The sequence below is a fragment of the Ammospiza caudacuta genome, chromosome 4, assembly GCF_027887145.1.
Source record: "Ammospiza caudacuta isolate bAmmCau1 chromosome 4, bAmmCau1.pri, whole genome shotgun sequence".
Lineage (NCBI taxonomy): Eukaryota > Metazoa > Chordata > Aves > Passeriformes > Passerellidae > Ammospiza > Ammospiza caudacuta.
In genome coordinates, this window is record NC_080596.1 from 51,155,279 (window position 1) to 51,177,390 (window position 22,112).

A 22,112-nucleotide genomic window follows, 5' to 3' on the forward strand; every position below is an offset into this window, starting at 1 on the left:
AAAGAAGGAAATGTACATCTAGAAAACTGGCTGATTAGGTCCATTAGTCAACAGCATTTTCATACAATTTCTCTTCTGCCCAGCATCAAAATAACTGAGCCTAAATATGCACATATAGTTTAGCATGCATAACTCTTTATAGATAAAGTTGAACAAAGCTGGTAAGTTGCACATCAGTTAAGTTTTCATCTCTTAACCAAACGTGGAAAAAAAAATCTAAGCAAATTTACCTGGTGGTGGCACTGTTATTGGTATACCTAAAAAGACAACAAATATCAGTTATAGTAATAGTTTCTTATCTGTAGATCTGAAACCAGACTGAGCTTTCACTGCATACATGATCAAGAAGAATGACAACATATTTTCTGTGTCCTCAGGTCAAGATGTCACATTAATACTGATAAAATTTTGTACAAGCCTTGTGAAATCCAGCTTTTGGTTTAAATTCCTATTCTTGAAGATCTTTTTTATTTAGAGGCAAAACCAGTGTAGAGTGACTCTGGGCCTCAAGGTTAAAATTAAATTAATAATTCTAAAAAGCTTAATATAGAGAAGGAAAGCAACATCCCATAGACTACATTTGCTTTGTTTTACATTCCATGGAAGGAAATGCAATTGGCCTCTGACCTTCAATAGCTTGGCTCAGGAAACAGTAGGTCCACATGAACAAAGAATTCAGGCAGCAGTAAGCAATACAGATGTCTGAGTCAATGCTATGACACTGCGGTTCATCATTCATTTGCTACGTGGAGGGAAAAAGATTGGGTTTTTTCTCTATTTTCTTGTAGCTATCTGAGAAAGGAGTAGCCTTTAACAGAAACATGTGCAAGAATTACTCTAACCTGATTTTCAGATCTAGCTAAGCTGTTATGAATCTAACTAAAAGCTGAGAAAATTGTTCCCAACTAAATTAGCTGACCTAACAAAATAAACTGCATCAACACATAACCATACCTTACTGATTATGAAAGGAATGATTACAAGGTAAAAATAATTTGTAACTTCAAAGGTTCTTATCTTCCCATGGTTTGCAAAGAACTAGCTTTACCCTGAACTAAACACATTACACTGCTATATAATAAACTGGGCTAAAACAATACTGGCAGAAAATAGACTACTTCACCAGGTATAAAGCACTTTCAGTTATCAACAATTCTGCTTCCATCAAAAAGTTTGTATGTTCAATCTAACAGTTCATGGCAAAACTTTGGGAAGGGAGAGAACAGAAAACTCTGGCAAGTGCTTTCATCAGTGTTGACATAACTGATAAACATTCACACAGAATAGTACTGGCCACATGACAAAATTTACATATATCTCATTAAAGTTAAAAGATTATTGTATGGCAGCAACATTTTACTAAATCTATGTACTTATTATGTCTAGAAATGCCAACTGCTCCCAGATTGACTTGACAGAAGGACAGAATGAAGGAGTATGCAAGCAGAGGAACAGAGATCAATATCAAAGTTCACTGATTGTTGGCAATTTCTCTGACAGTAATTCCTAACAGCATTAATCCTATAGGATTAAACACATGGTGGAATATAATTGAGGCTTCTGTCCAATCTGGAGGATTTAAAATCAGATCTCTTAGCCAAAATGCAAATCAGTGAACTCCCACAGCCAAATTTCTGAACTGCATGAGCCATTTTCTCTCCACCAGCACGCAAGCTTTCCAATGTGCACTACAGTTGTTAAGAACACTGGGTACAACACCACAAAATTTTTGACAGTGTAACATTTAAAAGCCCAAACAGTCCTGATGAAAATTTCTGAAAGAAAGTCAAGATTACGAACTCAAACTGTTGCCAAACTGTTTACTATTAATCTTCTTTGGTTAACTGTTCTAATTAATAGATCCTTCATAAGCCTAACACATAGAAAAAAATATATAATAAATAAATGTTAAGCATGTACATATTATATAACACATAATAATATATAAGTGCTATAAGAACATAAGGTAGAAAAATACCAGAAATTCTCTCAAAGTGACTTATTAGCTCCACCTTACACCACAAAAGATTTCAACTGCTGCCCTAAAACCAGTATATTGTTACACTGCAAATAGCACTCAGCACTCTCCAGAGAACTGCCTGGAAATCCACCAGCTAACTCCTCTCTACAAAAAGGAAAAAGTTTGTATTAAACAATTAATGTATTCCTCACTTACAAGAATGTTATCTTGTACAGAATTAAAAGTAAAAATATCACAAGACTAAAAGACAAATGAAAAATCTCACTTAACAAGCATTCGAACAAAATTAAGACAGACTGAATTCACCTAATATCCAGAGATCAAATGTCCAAATAATTTTAATGAACTGGTGAATCTAGAGTATTACACAAAAAAATCCATAAGCACACTTTCCCACAAAAACCTTTAAAAACTTTTAAAGAATCATGATTAATGCTTATATAGTTTTAAAACAGAAGCTAATTTACTTGGTGGTATCAAAAAGGACAAAAGATTCTATGTGCCAAATTGACAAAAAATCTAAAAAAAAAATCAAAATAAGTGTTTTTCCTTGCTAATACACCAATACAACACAAAACAAGACAAAAAATCATAAGCTTCACTTAATGGAAAAGAAATAATTTCTTAACTCTTCACTCCTTTGCCTTCTAAGTGCATGAATATATACCTGCAGTGTCACCAGCCAATTACTATTTCTGAGAATAGACACTGAAATATTTTGTCATTTCTTGCAATGAAGAGACTACACTGTACAAATGCAACAATGTGGCTTAGTATCAACTTTGTCATGTCCCTACAACATCATTGTGCTGCCATAAAGACACATCCAGCATAAACCTAAATACTCAGAGTTGCGTGCCAAAAGCAACTCAAATGTCATCAGTGCACCATTTTAACTACCATGCTCAAAACTGCCTTCAGAACATTGTATACCATCCTACTAGCTCAGGGCTGGTAAGTATTTACAGAAAATTATGTTTTACTAAAGGAAAGTAATGCCACACGTGCTCTGCTTGTGGAGCAAGGAATCAAACATGAACAACACAGCCAGAGTTTAACAACATACTGTAAATTAGCTGAACTGTGCACTAGCCCTCAGAAATGTAATATATCTCAACTTAGTTCTCTTGCCATAGGCTAAATTAGGTCAAATTTTCTGTATCAAAAGATTAGAAGTACACACTTAGGATGCCAAGCCTGAGCAGTCACACCAAAGCCTGGCACACATTGCAAAGTTATGCAACAGAAGTTCAGTATTTCAGAGAAAATTCTTTTTTCTTAAATCACAAATGCATGTCACATTTTTAACTACAGACAAACCAAAGCACATAAACAAACTTTTAAAGCCTTGGTAACAAGCATACATGTTTGCTTTAGATGAAAATTACACCAACATAGTAATAAACCTACCAAACAGAAACTAGCACATATTTTGCCACAGTCAGTCATCTCCTAGGACTATTTGAGAATTTTCTACATTTGATGCTCTAAATTGTTCCAGCACTTGCTCCTCAAAAAAGATTTGAATCACAAGAGTGAATGAATACAGAACAAGAGACATAACTTCAAAGCAAGATCCTTTTTCAAAGGCGCTTTTGGAGGATGTTTTATATTTGGTATACTTAAATTTTCTGGCAAGTAGTCCCAGTTTAATATTGGGTAAGTGTAGTTTTTTTACTCCTACTCCAGTGAACCAAGGAGGGATGGTAGAACCTATTTTTGGAACAGCTTTGATGATAAAGAGCTGGCAACAGCACAATTAAAACACAGGCCTGAGGAAACTAAATCCACAGCTCTTAATCATTATTTTCAAATCTACTTGAAGTACTGAAGGATGTTCCAGAAGACCTTCTGAACAAGCCTGTGTCATAAACCTGCCTGTAAACCGTGAGACTAAAGCCAAACCTGCTGGCTTGATCTGCAACACATGTGGATTTCCTTCACCTTTAAAATCTCAACAGGTGAGGGGTTTCATAAGAACAGTCCAGTACCCCTGCACCAAGTGCATCTGGGGTGTCTGTGAGAGGGGTTCTCAGGTTTTTGATAATATACAACTTAGAACACCTTTTCTGAATCCAATTACAATTAAAATAATTACTTTCTAAAAAGTTGCAATGCATTACATATATTGTTTATCATAAAGGTTTAAATGAAGGTTAAAACCAGAGCAAGTATTATTGTCACATCCATCCCCTTTCTGTTCTTCCCCCTTGCCAGTAAGGAAACAAAATCACCAGAGCATTACCATAATCTCACTTCAGAGATTGTATTTTTTTATATTTATTTTAAAAAAGAAAAAAAAAAGGGCAGAGAATGATTTCATTTTTAAATCTTCTCAGTTTTCTATGTGCTGTGATTTTTGTGTATGACCATTATGGAGGAAAGTCAGAGCTTGCCAGGCAAAATGAGTAAAGTTTTAAAATTAGGAAGGGCAACTGAAGAAGCAACTTCTATGAGGATTTAAACCCTATAAAAGCTCATACTAGTTGCATTTAAATAATGTGACTTCTTTGCTTCTACATAAGAATATTAACAGAGAAACTTTAAAAGTATTTCCTCTGCAAGCAGAATAGCAAAGAAACTGCTCCGCATGATTTTCAGAACAAGTCAAGCTAAAGAATTCAAGGACCAGGAGAAAACAAGGAAAGCAGCTCCACCTTAAATCAGTCTCTTCTGCAGACAAATGCTTCACTTTCCTACTCAAATACACCACAAAGATTCTCCATCTATTTTAATTTCTCACTGACAGTTCTTAGTTTCTTGCCAAATCCTTTTGAACTTACTGTCTTAAAATGAGAAGTACAGGTCACTGTACCACTTGTGCAAATGCCCAGTAAATTTCCATATATGCCAAATTACAATAAATGTTCAGTAAACATCAGTAAATTTCAAAACAGATTAACAATGGGATGAGTTCTCAAAGAGCTTTGATTCCTCTAAGATTCACAGACAGAACACTGGAAAAAACCAGCAGGGACTAACAAGACTTCTAACTGGAAGAAGGGATATGGAGCAAATGCAATAATACCAGACCTGTGGGAATTCATACATGCTGTGAGAGAAAAGGGTAATTAGAACTTCTCTTGCTGCCTTGACCTTAGACATCAGAGAATCCAACTTGTGACACAAATTCATGGTATGCCATAATTCTAGTTCTAAAGTTTGTAGAATAATGTGTTAACATGTACCTCTCAATGGCATTAACACTTACTGAATTACAGAAAACAACTTCTCACTTCAAACATTTTCAAGAACGCAAGAACCAGCAGTTAGTCGTTAAGTAATTATTTACTACTTGGGATTATGCTTACTGAGAAAGTAAAAACAAAAGTTTCTGGATTTGCTTTGCAGATACACTTAAGAAAAGAGCAGAACATGAAATTCTGAAATTCTGCACAATGCACCTCAAGAAATCTCTCATTATCCACATCCTATATAGTGCAGGATATTTACCTGGTGGGGGAATCAGAGGTGGAGCAGTACTGACAGTTGGAGGGGGTGGGAGGAAAGGAGGTGGTGGAAGGTGAGTAGGTGGAGCTCCTGGAGGGAAAAATGGAGGTGGCTTGGTAAAACTGTCTACTTCAGGATTAGAGCGTTCTGAAAGAACCTGTAAAATATCAAACTCTAGTTACAATTGCTTTGTGAAAAGAGTACAAGACAGGTTTCCTCTCCTTCAGTTACTAAAATAGGAAAGTATCACTTCACATCTAAAGACCCATATTCAGATGGTGTAAGTTCCACCTGCATACACCTATGTTCAGTGTCCCTTATTTGCCCCTTAAAGGTCTAAGAGCACCTTAAATTTGTATAATGGAAAATATTTAAAAATCAATCTGAAAAGCATGAAAACAACCCAAGATCATAAATTACTTAAATACTTCAAGATCAGATGAAAATCACATGGTAATGTTTTCAATATCAGCACTACAATCCTTTACTATTTTCACTGTTTAACCTCAACCCAAGTTGGCATGGAAATGCAACTGGAGCACCAAGCAACCCTGATCCTTCTCTCTAATTCTTCAGATGTGTATTTTATCTGTATAGATTTAGTTGCTTTCTGAGGATAATAAAAGTCTATACTAAAACCATAAAGACTAATCTTGCAGTTTTTGGTAAAGTACTACAATATAATTAAAAACAAGCTACTACCAACTATTTACTCCTTCACACCTTATTTTTAAAAGACTGCATTTCTCAAACTACATACAAGGAGGCTTACACTTCCAGCATTAGTGTCTGACAGGAATAGGGGGACAAATGGGGAGTTCAAATATTTATCTTTTCACTCCATAAACAAAACACAATCCCACACAGATCTAGCAGAGCCAATGCTGTCTCCTGCATTCTAAGTCTGCAGTATCACTCATTTCTTTTCAGTAAGAGGTATACCAAAACATTTTTGAAATCTATCAATTACTTCATCTTAATATATTTCAGTAACTGCCAAAACTTTACTTCTGGACTTAAAGTTACTTATGTGTTACTCATTCACATACAGTGGTGCTTTAGTCAGAAGCTATGGGAAAAGCAAAAATGTCTTTTAGTCAAAAATAGAATGCAAAACTGCAATGTAAAACCTGTATGTTGCTGTTCTCATTAGCACGCCGTCGTCCTTCCACCCTGCTGATAGTGATGCTCTGTCCAATCACATCTATTGTGCCAGATATCCGCCTGCAACACAGGGCAAACAGAATCAGAAAAGGGGGAAGAAAAAGAAAAGGTGAGAGAAAAAAGCCTTATGGACTTCTCTCATTCTAAATGGCAAAAGTTCTTCTTTCTTCTGTAGAAAACACAAAACACTATTTCTGAAGAACATTAAAGGTGATGCATTTGCTGAACTATGCAAGAGTACAGAACTAAACAATGCAGCAAAAAAGACTTGATAAGCAAAGACAAAAGCTGACCCTACAGCAGTCTCCTTCCCCCCATAAAAGACAGTACTTCTGCTTTGCTGTTACAAAAAAAAACCCAAACAAAAAAAAACCCCAAACAAAGATCACAAAACTTCAGTAAGAAAAGACTAAATCAAGCAGAACTTTCTCAAAAATCTAACGTGAACCAGCTATAAACTATTAATTAAAAGTAATTTCTAAATTGCATGAAACCATAATGAAGGATTCCATGGAAGATCAAACAAAGATAAGGCAGAAGAAAAAACATTAGCATAAAACAAAACCACTAAAACTCAAAGTATAATCAATATCTCAAAATCTTCAGTAAATTAATCTCAGAGGAATACACTGACACAAATGAAGTACTCCAGGTATCAGACCAGACAATAGGACAAAATATGACAAAATATGAATGTCATCTAGTAAAACTAAAGCCTGATGTTTGTGACAACAGGAATCACTATTTTGAAGAGAGGAACAATCTAAAGTATAGTGACCATTTCTGTTTGCAGCCCTAAAATGCCAGAAACCAAGGTTTATAGAAATTGTATAACTTTTATGCAGATATAACAAAATCTGTCAGCATAAGAGTTATAAAAAACAGGCTGAACTAAGGCCTTGAGCAACCTGGTCTAGGGGAAGATGTCCCTGCACATGGCAGGGGAGGTTGAGCTAAATGATGCTTTAGGTCCATTCCAACCTCTTAACATTCTATGATTCTACCTGCTCTGCAGGCCACTGTTGACTTCTAAGAGAGGTTAAAAAGTAGGATTCACCTGGGTCAACTTTGTTAGAAAATGAGCAATAAAACGACAGTGCTCATGGTTAAGAGAAACAAAGGTACAAAATCTGTGTCTCAGCGGTAAGGGACACAGATTTTCACTTGGGGTTTCACCTATAAAGGAAACCACTGTAGATAAAACTGATAAATTTTACCAAGAGCATGATATAGAACAGTAAAACACTGGAAAAAACCTTCCGGAAATTTCCACAGAAAACAAATCCATAGAAAGTAAAAAGTATTTCTAGTTTCAGGAGTTCTTGTCTTTTTGGCATCTAGTGTACTACTAACCACACAAATACAAATATTAGGGAGAACAACTGTAAATTGGAATTATAGGCTCAGAGTTCTGCCAGACTGATAACTTGGACTCCCATTGCTCAGATACCTAGACTGCAATGCAACTGAAAAAGACACAGCAGACACTAGAGCATGAAGTAACAGTCAGATCTCTCAGAGATTATCTGAAGTTTCATAGCAGACTGCATACTGAGGATGATACAAATGCCTGTCCTCTGAGCTTTTTAGTATCTGGGTTTAGAGCTTCCTCCTAGATGTTAAAGTAAGCTTATTAAGCACAACACTTTAGAGTTTAAAAAAAAACCAAACAAAATCAGTGTGATGGTATGAGAGTCCAAGAACACTCCTTCAATTAAAGAGTGTATACTCCACAGCAATATATTCTATACAACGATAACAGAAGTGTCAGAAACTCTCTGGACTTCTGATACCCCATGCTAGAAGTTAGATTGTTCCCATAATCAACATCTGCTTTTCTAAACTTCCCCAGTGGTCTTGCATGGCCTTCCAGCACTGCTACACTGGACTATTACTTTGCTTTAAGTAACTGAATTGAGAACATAGGTACTATAAAACAGTTGTTAAACCTATGTTCTCACCATCTTAATCTTCACTGATAGTGCATTTGTTTTGAGAGTTCTAAGACACTTGTTCTCTTCCATCACTGGTATCCTCTCTTAATTCTCTAAACCATATCCTAGAAAACTCATTTTACCAGCTTCAGTCCTTGTGTACAACAAATGACACTCCTACAGCACAAAGTCCCTGCCTGGCTCACACCACTGATTTACAGGGCTTCCACTGGGAGTGATGTACACAGCAGAATTAAGACTCTTCCTCTCTTGTCCTGTTTGCACACTGCCAGCAACTCTTAGAATCAGCACCGAAAACACACACAATACCAATGCAAGAGTATGGGGTATTAAAGCAATATATGCCCCAATCATATTACAATAATATTAATTCTGGTTTGGGAAGCAGCCCAAACACACCACTGCAATATCAAATGAAGCAAACCCAGACTAGCAATTAGTTGGTTCCTATACATCAATTTTCCTGAAATAAACAGTTTCACTTCATTTTTTTAGATTCTGAAGCATATACCTGTGTTCACTCAATCTCAATGAGATTATACTTTATATTTATTATTTAAATAATGCTGTATAGTGTTATGTCCATTGTTCTTCCCAACAACTGCCAAGATACTATTTTTCATAATGATGGATTTTGCCATCATACCTTGAACTTGACAAATTCTGTATTTCCAAGATTGCAATAACAATTTCATTGAGAATTTCACTAAAAGAGTTAGAAATTGAACAGGAGAAAGCATAGATTCAGTTGCAAACGAAGAAGCAGATGACACCTCCAACCACATGCTAAGTGACACACACATTAAGTCACAGCAAGATGGCAAAAGGAGAAACTTCTACAACTCCCTAGACATTAAACAGAGTTGTGATAAGTAGCAGGCAAGACTCAGTTTCTGTCTCAGTGCTGTAAGCAAAGAAAGGGAAGGGCTTGGTCTGTCCCTTACGTGATCGAGGCACCTGGGATACAGATGCATTCCCAAAGGATCCTCTGAAACATAAAAAGGCAAGCCACACGTGTGGGATGCACATGAACCCACAGCAGAGTTCATACAAAGTGTAGCTTGAAAGGAACATTCCAGCAACTCTGAGTTATCTCACTCTAATTAGAGAATGGTTATTTATGAGCTATTTGCACTGAGAATACCACTTCCATGGAGATTAATTCAGAAAGATAACTCAATCTCATTTGGCAAGCTCAGCTTAGATTCTACAGAGCAAAGAGAAAGAGGGGGAAAAAAGAAGAAAAAACAAAGGCAAATCCAGTTATTTTCCAAGTTCATAGCTTCAAAAATCCCTATCCTTACCACAGATAAAATAAATAAGCTGCTTTTTGGAACACCCCCATATGACTGTTCAGAATCAGACTAACTATGGGATGCCACATTTGTTCAGTAGACTTTATACACAGTACAGTCTAATATGTATGGAATTATAATATGCTTCAATATTTCTTCTCTTCTTTCTTGTTTTTCTTATGTATTTCATGGTTTATTTTCCTCCTCTTGAGGACAGCCTCAACTTTGCTGAGCTCACCACTAACTGATATGAATAAGAACCTAATAGATTTACTAAAGAAACCATTTGTATAAAACCACACTTTATATTTTTTTAAAAAACACACTATATTTTTCAAAATAACACCTGAGTTTCCATCACTTACTCTTGCAAGGCTGAACTGGTATTTTTCATGGAAATAAAAGATCAGAAACCCATTTTCTTTAAAATATCTTTTTACAGAAAGCCATAAGCACAGATAAAGCTGATAAATAGCACACTACACTGATGAGCTAATTTCTCTGAAACTTCTCTGGAAATGCTTCCAGCAATTTCTCAACAAGATTATTGCAAATGCCACATGGCATAAAGGCAATTATTTTAAATTACTGAAGGGTTACATTGCTGAAAATTTTCTGTCTACCTAAAATAAACTCTTAACTAAAGAAAGAAATTAGTGTAACCCCATAAAACACTATCTGGTTATACAGAAGTCAATAATACAGGCACTTAGAAACAGAAAACAGTAGATGCATTATGGATAAGTCATTAAAGTAGAAATATATATAATCCAGCTAATATGTATTCTCATATATTCAATACATATTCTCATTGAGCTACTCAGACTTCTGACCATACAGTTTTCTTTCAAAATCTCTTCTGACAACTTGGTAGAAATACCTTTCCTTACAGAATAATATATTTTAAGCAAGTGTATCCATAGAAGCAGGTATTAAATAAGGGAAGATGTCAGTTTTGTCATTGTAACAACTTACAATTACAGTATTCACACTAAATACATACAACACAACCTATTCTACCAATGGAATGCACAAGTGATACAATTGTCAAAGTGATATGCCACAAAGTGGTATCTCAAAATAAATGTCAGGAAATGACACAGTCATCACACCTGCAAATTTCACACAACCAAATAATCTACACAATGCATTTTTTCTACAACTTTCAACTTAACTACATTTTAATATCCTGGTTGTCAATTACTTCCCAAAGTAGTTTAGAGCTTTTCTGTCCAGCACTGAGATGAACAAAGAATTGAAATCTTGTAACAAAACCTATGCTAGATATAGATTTGGAATCCTTACCCTGCGAACAATACATTCCAGTTTGAGAACTCTGTTACAGGAATATCATACGTTAAAAGCAATTCAGAAAAGAAAATTTTAAAAACAGCTACAGGGTTAGCACAAAGTTTGGGAAACTCTTCTCGTTTCTTTTGACTAAGAAAAACAGACAAACAGAACTAAAATCTACTAAACACAGAGCAGCATAACCTGATAGTTCAGAGAAAAATTTAGGCTACCAGAAGGAATATTCTAGAAGTGAAAGAAAAGTGCAGGCAAGGCTATGATTGACTTCCTCCTGCCCCCTAACCCTCCCCCCAAGACAAATACATTTGGGTGTTGAACTGACTCTTACAGGATGGAATAACTGAACACAAGTGCCTCTAAATTAGTCAAGGCACTTATGGATGCAGTGCTAAAGATGGGTGATAGCTCCTCATCTTTAATGGCTGACAACCAAAGTGTCCAATGAACAACCTGTTCTACCTTTCTTACCATTGTTTGTAATATGATGTAATATAAGGGCTTTTAATTTGCACAGAACCAAAACAACTAAACAGGATCACTAAATAACTCAAGTAAAGCAGAAGCATGGAGTCATCCTAAGCCAAGTGCCAAATAACAAACAGCAGTGGCTTAGATACAGAAGACAGAACTTATTAAAGCCTGGGGCTGGGAGAAGGAACACAGTAAGGACATACTCTCTCCAATTTTCAAAGAAAGTATAATATTCAAATATGGAGAAACCAAAGCTGCCTTGCAGGAAAGAGACTAGGTTCCAGGAATTCCTCCACTTGCTAAAGTCATAGCTGTCAGATTCCATCTTGTTTAACTGAAAAAATGAGTTAGTTAAAATACTCATCAGGACCCTAACAAGAAGTATTATGATGGCAAATTTAATTACACACAGAAAACACAGTGTCATAAATCAACAAGTAGATTTTTGTAACTGTCTTGTTACTTGGTCCTGCTGTTTTTTCTCCCCTTTTCTTCTACTTTTTCCCAAAGAGCCAAGAAGGAAGTATAGGATTCCTGTATGATTATGGTAAATGTGATAAGGATATCTCTACCCTTCATTTTACCTGTTACAGAAACATATTTTCCTTATTTTTCTATAAAAAATTGTAAACTTCAAAGACATAGAGGTAACAGTACAAAGAGTTTTTTGGTCATGAGTTACAGCCAACTGACCTGTTTGTTGGAATTCCTGATTTAAATAAGGCAGGAGGAGATGTGAAATCTGGTTTGGTCGACTGCACTGCCAACTCTTTCTCCAAATTTCCAGTTCTGCCTTGCTGTACCTTCAAAATAATGTTTCATCATTAGTTTAACCTTGCAAGTGCAGTAGCTCCAACACTCAACAAAAACACAGTCAATACCAAAAGAAAGTAAGTCCAACTTTATTCAGAATTTCAAAAACTCTCACCTCTGCACAACTAGCAAAATTATGTATCTTTTAGTGAGATATTACTTAAGTACTGTGTTTGATATATATATATATATATATATATATATATATAAATATAAATCAATATGCCAGAGAATGAATTGTTATAAAAGATTAGACAGCTTAAATATTTATTTTCCAAGCACTTCATTTGTATGTGAACAAACCAAAATAATTTTCCTGAAGAATTTCCTGTATGAACCAAATTACATCTTGATTTTTAAAAGAAGGACACTTATTGAAAAAAACTTTTCATAATCATAACAAAGATATCTAACAAGCCTGCTATCCACTACCAGCAAACCATGAGACAAGAAACTTGAATGGATTCTCCATCTCCCTCACTGATTGTGAGATCTAGTAACCACTTAATTTCTTAGTCATACCAGGAAGTCACCTTGATTCTGGGTTGTGCAAACTGTGAAAGACTTTTCATTAGTTCAGACTGAATACTTCAGAAACACCCTGCTCTTGCTGAAGTACTGCAAAATTCCAGACACTTCTTTTATTAAAGACACCATTAAAGCTATGCAAAACCTTTGGTGCAAGTACATCAAGTATTGTTTTGTTCAGCAGCAGCTACACGTGACATGAAAACCTGTATGGGTTAGTATTAAAGACAAATATGCAGTGATTCAATTTTTAAAGTCACTCCCACTGTACCAGCTACACCACTCTATGTAGCTAGCTCACTCATGCTATAACCTTGTATAAGCTGTGATCTCACAGCTTGTAGGCAAGTGAACTATTATGTTTCTGCAGAACCTTGCTTCTGAACATGGGCACATCTTTTCCAAACACATAAAAATGCACATAAATAGTTAAAATTCATTAAAATTAAATTAATGTTTCCTATCCAGAAATAAGAGTGGAAAAGGTCGAAGTATTTATCTGAAAAAGACTTCTACAAATTAATGAGCAATTGGAAAATGTAGGAGACATTCTTGCTAGTTACAGGAGATTAATATAAAATACATGGAAATATAATGGGAATTACATGAGACTGTTTCAGAAGAGAATGAAAAAAGTTAATGAAATTAATAATTACATGTAAACTCCTTTTAAAACACAACAAACTCTTACAACAACATTATTACCAGTACTGTTTGATCACCAGAGTCAGTACTGAGCTGGAAATAGGGGAAGTTTTGGGTTGGACTACTTATCCTTTTTCCTTCAGAACATTTCAGAAAAGTTTGAGATTACAGTCAGTTGCAAATTGTAACTCCTACTGTTCACTATTTCTACTGTCCCACAGTACTATTATAATGATACCTGAGAAAGGTATAAAGCCCCAGAAACCTTCTGATCCATTCTTGCTAGAATAAAATCAAAATAATTTAATATCCTCAAGTAGCAAGTAAAACACCTGTCTGCAATTGACAGTTCTGTATCTGCAACTGACAGGAGTACACAGGAGAAAGAAACCGTTCCAAGTCACTTCAAAGACAGTTCAAGAACAAAAATGACTACATATTAAGAATAGGTAAAATAAATAACCTTTGTGGTATAATTTTTAGTTTAGTATCAAAGACGTAAATGAGAAACTGAGAAAATAAAAATAAAGTTCAATCCTTAAGATAAATGCTGTCATGTCGTTCTATTCTCTGAAAACCAGGATTTCTGAATGGAAAAATTATTATACATAACTCAATTAATTGTTAGCTAACCCCAGAAGAGCAACACAAAAATATGGAAGATTGATTTTCTTATCAGAGCTGTCAAGGATAACTGTTACAAACATTGTAGTAAGAGCTACAATGCCACAGGAAAAACAAACATGCCATAATCTACAAAAGCTTCCCCACCACATCTGCACAAATCCTTTAATCTGCACAAATGAACACACTACAACTACAAATAAACCATCACATCAAGAAAAATTAATTTCACTGGGAAATTAGTTAGTTCACCAGGCCACTAACTCACATGCTTGCAGAAGAGTGATGAACAAAGCAACACTTTTTAATCCACATTTTGTGACATACACAGAAAGTCACTGATGTAGGATGAGAGTATGAAATAATGGCTGCGTCCATATCAGTTGTTCTTCTATCAGTCTGTGCTGGCATGGGAAGCAATACCCAAGAAAAATGAGAGCAACCAACAAAATTTTACTAAAATTCACCTTTAAAAGATGGTATCTGCCATCGAGAATCTCTGCACTTGGTCTTAGTTCCATAGCTTTGTCTTCAGCCTAAGTTAAATAACACATTGCCCATTAAGATACCACACAATTCTGAAATGATGGGCCACAGTCTCAATAAAGGTACAGATGCAATCTAGCTGTAGCTGTCTGTCACACTATCCACACAAACTGCCAGTGAAGCAACACAGTAACACTCAAGGTTCAGGGAAGGGAGTCAGGTGCAAACTCTAACAAATCTACTGAACTGGGCAGAACAAGCTTATGACTCACAAGCAGCTTTACAGGGAAAAAAACATGTACAATACAAAAAAATCACTATTTACCGTGATTTTATTTGTGGTTGAGGTAACTGGCAAAATTTCAAGACCCATTCGTATTCTCTTTTGTTTTTCACAATAAGCTTTCCAGGTATCTTCATTGAAGCCATAGTTAAAATAATCTGAGAGATCAGCCCCTTTAAGCAGAGAAGCATAGGTTTTTTAGGACATTACAAAGTTCATCCTTCCTCCACTAAACATATATACACACCTCTACTTAGAGCATCAACACTGATTAGGTATTGATCTAAAAAGCACAACTGAAATGTACAATTCATCAATAGACAGAGTGCTCATTGCTAAGATTGTAAACCCACTAAAATTTAGTCAGAAACACAAACTTGCCTAGCATCATGAAGTGGGGACCAAGGGTAGAGAATATCATGGGATATTATAATCTCCCACATCTTTACAACAAGATAAATGTAAGATCTATAGATTTGCTTTATGTTCAGTGAAGAACCAGTCCCTTTTGTTTAGCTAGTTCTGTATTTGACTTCTCACTTTGTTTTGGCTCCTAGTTTCATGTGATGCCATGAAGTATTTTTAGGGTAAGAGAGAACAGTTGTAACTCAAATGCATAGAATATATTCAATACAGCTAACATTTCAAACACCAGATAATCATCAAAGGCTTCTCTATTTTCCATTTTGCAGACACTATTTGTACTACCATAGCAATACACAAACATAAGAAAAAACCTATATGCAGCAGCAAGATGTACTGGTACTAAAAAACCAAATCAACGCTGGTAAAATTAGACAAGCCTGGACAAACCACTTGAGCCAACGAGACAAAACAGAGGAGACTCATGGAAAGTCTTTGCAGCAAGTCCCAGTTTCTTATTCAAAGCTCATGTCTAGGATGCCTATGCATGAACACAACATAGCACGGGAAGTTACATTTCACCATTCTTCATGCTAAAACCAGCCAGAACTATTTTGCACATTTTGCTTTGTCTAGTGTTCCATGGCACAGAGCAATGGCAGAAATCTCCACAGGAACACAGATTTCCAAGGAGAGCTCAGGATACACATGTATTAAAAAAATGGCCTATCTCTCCTGACATGCGATGGAGATGTATACTAACAAACATGGCACACCAAGCACTCTGTGGCACAGCAGGAAGGTAACAAGTAACATAGTTGCTTTTTCCAAATTATGCTGTACAGTACCTCTGAGAGATAGGTAAAATGACATCTACATGCACTCAACAGAAACAACTATTAAAATAACCTACTGAACACCTACATATCAGTGAACATAAACCAGACATTACCTGGCTTTCTCCAAGGTTTATCTTCAAAAGAATCTAAATCTACTTCCAGAAGTGGCACACCATTAATACTCCCTGGTGCATCTAGATCCAGTCCCTTAACTTTTGCACCTGTGAAGAAAAGTTAGTTAGAGCCTTCTGTCTCTACCAAATGGAATTTTGTCAGTACCATTACACTTAGAATAATAAAAAATAAATTAAAAGCTAGAAAAAAATTATCAATAAGTTTTAAAATAAACAATTATTTTCCTAATCCAAAACAATATCCAATATGTTTTGGGGTTTTTTACTAATATTACTGAGTAAATTTTCTTACCAGAAGATCCATAAGCTCGTCCTCCTGCCTTAATATTGAGATTCACAGGTGCTGCTCCATAACTTCAAGAAATTAACAAAAACCGGAATTAGACAAAGAAAAGTTTTAAACCAGAAGAAAACACAAAACAAGAGATAGCTAGATCCAGAAACATATTGGACCCAGGCTCAATCACCATCCTGAATCTCTAGCTTTCCAAGCTGGTAACTGTAAAGGTAAAGAGATCAGCCTAGGAGGAAGAGAGAGTACCTTTCTATGCTCAGTAGCAACTTCTCCAACTAATAAACAGTAGTGAAGCAAGTTCCAGTCACTCTTCCTGAGATGAAAGGATAAAGACCTTGATAGAAACAAGAATGGACAGAACCAGAAGAAGAGAGAGAAAGGAAAAATGCAGTTCATTTAGGGATACAGATGACAGTCTGGGGATTAGAGTAAAAACAAAATAAATTTTAAAAAAAAGGGTTTAGATGGATCATTTTATCTTTTCATAATCATTCCATTTAATCTGTACAGAAGTGAAAAATACAAGCATTTCTCTAAAATGACTGAAGTGCTGTTTCAATGTACTTCTAGTAATCATCTACCCTTGTAAACAACAGAAAAGTATGCAATTTTTCACTTTCTAAAATACTTGAGAGCTTTCTTCAAAAAAACCTTGGAAACCTAACTACTGCATAGATCTAACTACCTTAGGAATTACAGAATTGTTCATTTGTAACATTAAGAGCTAGCTCTCCCTACCATTTGTGTGTAATGTAACTTATCCTCACAGGTGACCCATATACATCATGAGATTTGCATATAATTAGAAGATCAGGGTATGGTTTACAGTATCCACTTCCATGCAGTGCTAGTTTTCTTTCAAGTGCTACAACAGCATAAAAACCAACACAAAACATTTAACCTTCTGATCTGCCACACTGTATTTGTGCATGATTTTCTGAAACAAATCTATTAGGATTTTTAAACTGCAGCTAACTACTATATGGAAAACTGTTTAATCCTATAAAACAGACTTGTTCTACTGCAGTTGAAATGTACAATGTTCCATTTGTTTTAGATTTCTGCTCTTCTGTGAACTTTATGTCTAATTCACCCAGAAAAGAAGACTTTTCAGAAGACAGGCATTTCTATATAAAACTTTCTGCTCTAATTAGACTTAGGATCACCTGCTCATTGTTCCTGCATACATGGAAAGAGCATCAGCAAATCACTGAGAATATAAATCTAGTTTTGCTTTAGGACCACAAAGCTGGAAGCCACTGCCTAGACCACAAGAACACTGCAAGTTACTGAACGCAGAAAAAAAAAGAACTGAAAGAATTGGCGCTTCTTCTATTACATTCATTTGCACATTATTTTAGAACATGAAACACTGAAAGTTTAAAAATACTATGTTTCAAACAGGAGTAAATCACCTGCATTCTAAAGTTAAAAACACTATATACATGAGTCAGACCCACCTGCAGACCTGTCATAATTTAAGAAATGGCACCCTAGTAACTCTGGTTTTAATAAGCATAAAAATATTAGCATTGCCAAGAAAAACAAGCAAACCATGTCCCTCAGCAAATTTCCATTCAATGAAAAATATTATTTCATAATTTTGGGTAAAATTAGCACTGTATGAAAGTGTTCAGTAAAAATAAGCCCTTTTGCAAGATCAGAAGGAATACGGGGCAATAAAAGTAGCAAGATCAGTATAAATGCCCAAACAATGATCTTGAGAAATAATCTCCAGAGACTCACAGTTTCATTCTTAAGTAGATTAAAATCTTATTTGAGAACATCAATTGGGATTGAAACTACAAAGGTCTAATTAGAACTGTGTCCACTACAAACAGGATGAGGGACAAACACTTCTCATGCTCTTGCCATTCTATCCTTTGCAACCAAAATGTCACTGTCACAGTAACGACCCAAAAAATGCTATATAACATAGCCATTCCCTAATAAGAAACAACCCATGCATTTACAAACTTAATACAATCATTTCTCAAATCTGAAAACACAATTTAAACTTATATAGAACTCTTCCTTGCACTCCACTGATTTCATTTCACTTGTTTTCAAGCCACTGTATCATTAAAAACATTGTTAAAGAACTAACAAAGTTCTTAATTGACAGTAATTGTGCACACAATCTGCCATTTTTGGCAAGTATTAAATGGCAAATATTTGGAAAAGAATAAAAAAATATTAAGAATATCAATATTAAAAAGGCAAATAAATTACAAGCATTAAAGAGACTGCATTTACAATTAAATATAATCTCAAATGTTTCCTCAGTTAATGTTTGCAAATAACTTACCTAAACTGTGGAGCTCCTGTCTTAATATCCCCTATGGTGACTTGAACATCATCTTCATCATCATCACTATCACTATCACTGTCATCCTCAGCCTCTGCCACCTTCTATAAAAGAAAAAGTCATTGCTTAGACAAAAAGCAGTCACTTACCTTCACAATGGAAACACAATCCAGACAAAACCATCCATTCTAGAAAGCTTTGAAAGAAGAAAATTCTCCTCTTCCTAGACATTAGAATTGAGTAGCATTAACAGCAAATTCAGGAGGTTACAAGTATCTGAAACATCTGGATCAAAATAGAGAAGTGTCTTTAATACTAGGTTCAGTTTCTCAAACATAAAAGAGTTTCCATTATCTAATATCCTCCTTCCCTCTATCTAGCTCATACACACTGGTTCTATTCTTACATTGTCATTCAGGAAAGGACTAAAAGATATAGAAGACTAGCTTCTTGCCATCATCAATTATATACTCAGCATAACTCAAGTAAATGTTTCCCCAGCTGATGATGAACATTGGAGAAATCTATCTAGTTCCTTAAGTAAGTAAGCTACATAAAATACTTGAGACATTTCAGCAAACAGACTGAAAAATCAGATGCGAGAGCACGCTGTATGCTGTACGATACATGGAGCTTTTTAGGCTCCAGACAAGCACTAAACATGTCCCTACTACATAGCAATGATCAATTCATTACTTTATTTTTTTGTAGATCTGGTTCTTTCCTCCCAATGAACATCACTCTCCTTTCTCTACGCAGAATTCAATAAACATATATTAACCAGTCAGTTCTTCCCAGTTAGACCTCAATCTCACTATCTTGATTAACTTTGAATCATCAGAAAACTCCTAATTTCACAACTTAGCTCTTTTCCAAGTAAATACATTAAACAGCACAGGTTAAGCATAAAATTCCAGGGAATCCTCTCTGGAGGTGGCTTTCCTTTACTGTGAAAATAGAACCCTGACTTCTACCCTGTGTTTTCTATCTATTACAAACCAGCTAAAATCAGTTATCCACATACGGCTCATTCTGTAACTGCACAGTTTTTAAAAATACTTTGGTGAGGAACTTCCTCTAAAACTTTGTGGAATTCAAATGAACTTTTCAACCAAATCACTCTTATTCACATATTGGAATTCTTCAGCAAAAGACTGAACTCGTGGAAGCCAAGCTGATTCTGCCCTAGCAGCCTTCAGTTATCCATGCACAGCTGGGTTCCAGCCCTTGTCTACTATACCATCTATTAAGTGGCCCTGTACATAAAGAAAATCAACAAAAATCAACAGCTCCTTAGAAAGTAAGATGTTGGAGCGCAGTTCATCCTCATTACACAACATTAATATAATTTCATAATGATGAAGAGTCTGTTCTTGGGGTAGGGAAGGTGGGGCAAGTCTAGATCAGTATGGATATTCTGTAAATGACAGCTGAAGACAGTCTTTCAATTCCACATGGCTGAAAAGTGCAAATTCACCATTCATCAGGCAACCCACACAGATGTCACTACAAAGGCATCAAACAGGAAATAAAATTTTGTTTGGACAATGTACCTTTTCAACCAAAACCCACTTCACTTATAAGCAATGATTTTTTAGTTCCCTCTGCACAGAAATATTCACCTGCTCCTATTCCATCAACTTGAACAACATCCATTTTTCTAAGCTGCTGCTTAGAACATTCATGGACACCATTTACAATTAAGTTCTCAATTTTGTGGAGACATTCTAATGATAACCTAACAATGCCAGGCTATATATAGATTAAAAAAATTTAAAACATGCAAGTAGAAGAAAATGGAGCCTGTAAGGATTTCCAGAAATACAAACACTTTTGATGCACTTTAGGTAGCTTTTCAGTTTAGACAACTGAAGTAAGTTTTAAGATTTTAATAACGTCTTTCCCAATTTTAAATAAACTGTAATGCCTTTCATAAATAAAGTGTTAGAGTTACTGTAAAAAAAGTACTTCCCTAAGAGGCCAGTCCTTGAAACCTGCACAAATATCTCAATAATGGTTTCTACATAATTTAAAGTTATTTCTTGTAGTATATAAGTCAAAAATTCCCACTGAAGTAAAACTACAATCTTCTCATAGAACTTCTCACAGTTAAATTTTTCCCATTCACAGTAACCTGAATCCTTTAACCAACACAGCAACTGTAAATTCAATTTCTTGGTCCTTTCCATCATCATACTAACACTGATGTCATCACACATATCAAACATTGAAGACCACCCCAAGTAAGTGTTACATTGCCTCTGAAAGGCATGTGTAATTCATCTCTTGGTTCACACTTTCACATAGTTTCGCAAATTCTCCTTGTCTATCATATCCAAAATAAGAAAAATGCTCAGAGGACTTTATTTTCCCATCACTAAGAAAAAACAAACCATCATTTTGAAAAGCATGTCTCTGAGAAAAGAGAGGTGTCTTCAGGCACCGTCTGTCTCCCCCCCAAAAAACCTACGAGTACTATTTATTTATTTTCTGTAAATTAGATTTAAGAATTGGACTTAACTAGAAAATTGATTTCCTAATTTAGTAATTTCTACAGTTTCTGCAGCTCACAAACACATTTTAGAAAAAAAAGGTGCACACTTAGGCATTAATTCATTTAAATATAAGTCCTAGTCAAATTATGGATTCCCAGAAAGTCATTACATCACAACATTTTAAAACAGTATTTCAAAAACATGTTTAAAACTACCGTTTTCACAACGCCATTTTCTGCAGCTTCCTCTTCACTTCCAGGTGGGGGTGGAACACTTAAACAAAAACAAACAGGAAAAGGTGAAACTAGGTATTTATGCACATGCTATTTCACAGGTATCAGCTAATGATGAAAAAAAGCTTTGCTTCCTCATTCCAGATGAAAAGCCAAAACTCCAGTTGTCTTCAGCATTGATTAGAAAACAAAGTTGACTTGTTAAAAAAACCAAGATGAATATAACTTTATATTAGCAATATTTTGCTATCATAAATCATACTAACTGAATGTTCATAGAATAGTTGGAAGCAATGAGGCATTACACTTGGATCTTCCTTTGAAATCAAACTGAAATACTTTGTAACTTATGAAGGGAGAATAAGCTGTTTGATTTTTTTTTCCCTGCAGACTGACACTTTTCAAAGACATAATGGAAAAAAAGCATTTAAACATCCCC

At 35.3% G+C, this 22,112-nt stretch overlaps 1 protein-coding gene across 2 annotated transcripts in view; it reads right to left on the minus strand.

Moving 5' to 3' along the window:
• The window catches only part of FIP1L1 (factor interacting with PAPOLA and CPSF1), a 37,271-nt gene that overhangs the window by 12,294 nt on the left and 2,865 nt on the right, over positions 1-22,112 (minus strand). The window contains exons 3-12 of one of the 2 annotated variants that reach the window (XM_058804412.1): positions 21,656-21,713; positions 18,946-19,049; positions 16,635-16,696; positions 16,322-16,429; positions 15,049-15,179; positions 14,705-14,773; positions 12,321-12,430; positions 6,562-6,655; positions 5,435-5,588; positions 231-257 (exon numbers count right to left, since the gene is read on the minus strand). In XM_058804412.1, the coding sequence (XP_058660395.1) occupies positions 231-257; positions 5,435-5,588; positions 6,562-6,655; positions 12,321-12,430; positions 14,705-14,773; positions 15,049-15,179; positions 16,322-16,429; positions 16,635-16,696; positions 18,946-19,049; positions 21,656-21,713 (917 nt within the window). The remainder of the gene's footprint in view (positions 1-230; positions 258-5,434; positions 5,589-6,561; positions 6,656-12,320; positions 12,431-14,704; positions 14,774-15,048; positions 15,180-16,321; positions 16,430-16,634; positions 16,697-18,945; positions 19,050-21,655; positions 21,714-22,112) is intronic. The other variant, XM_058804413.1, reaches the window with a different exon arrangement.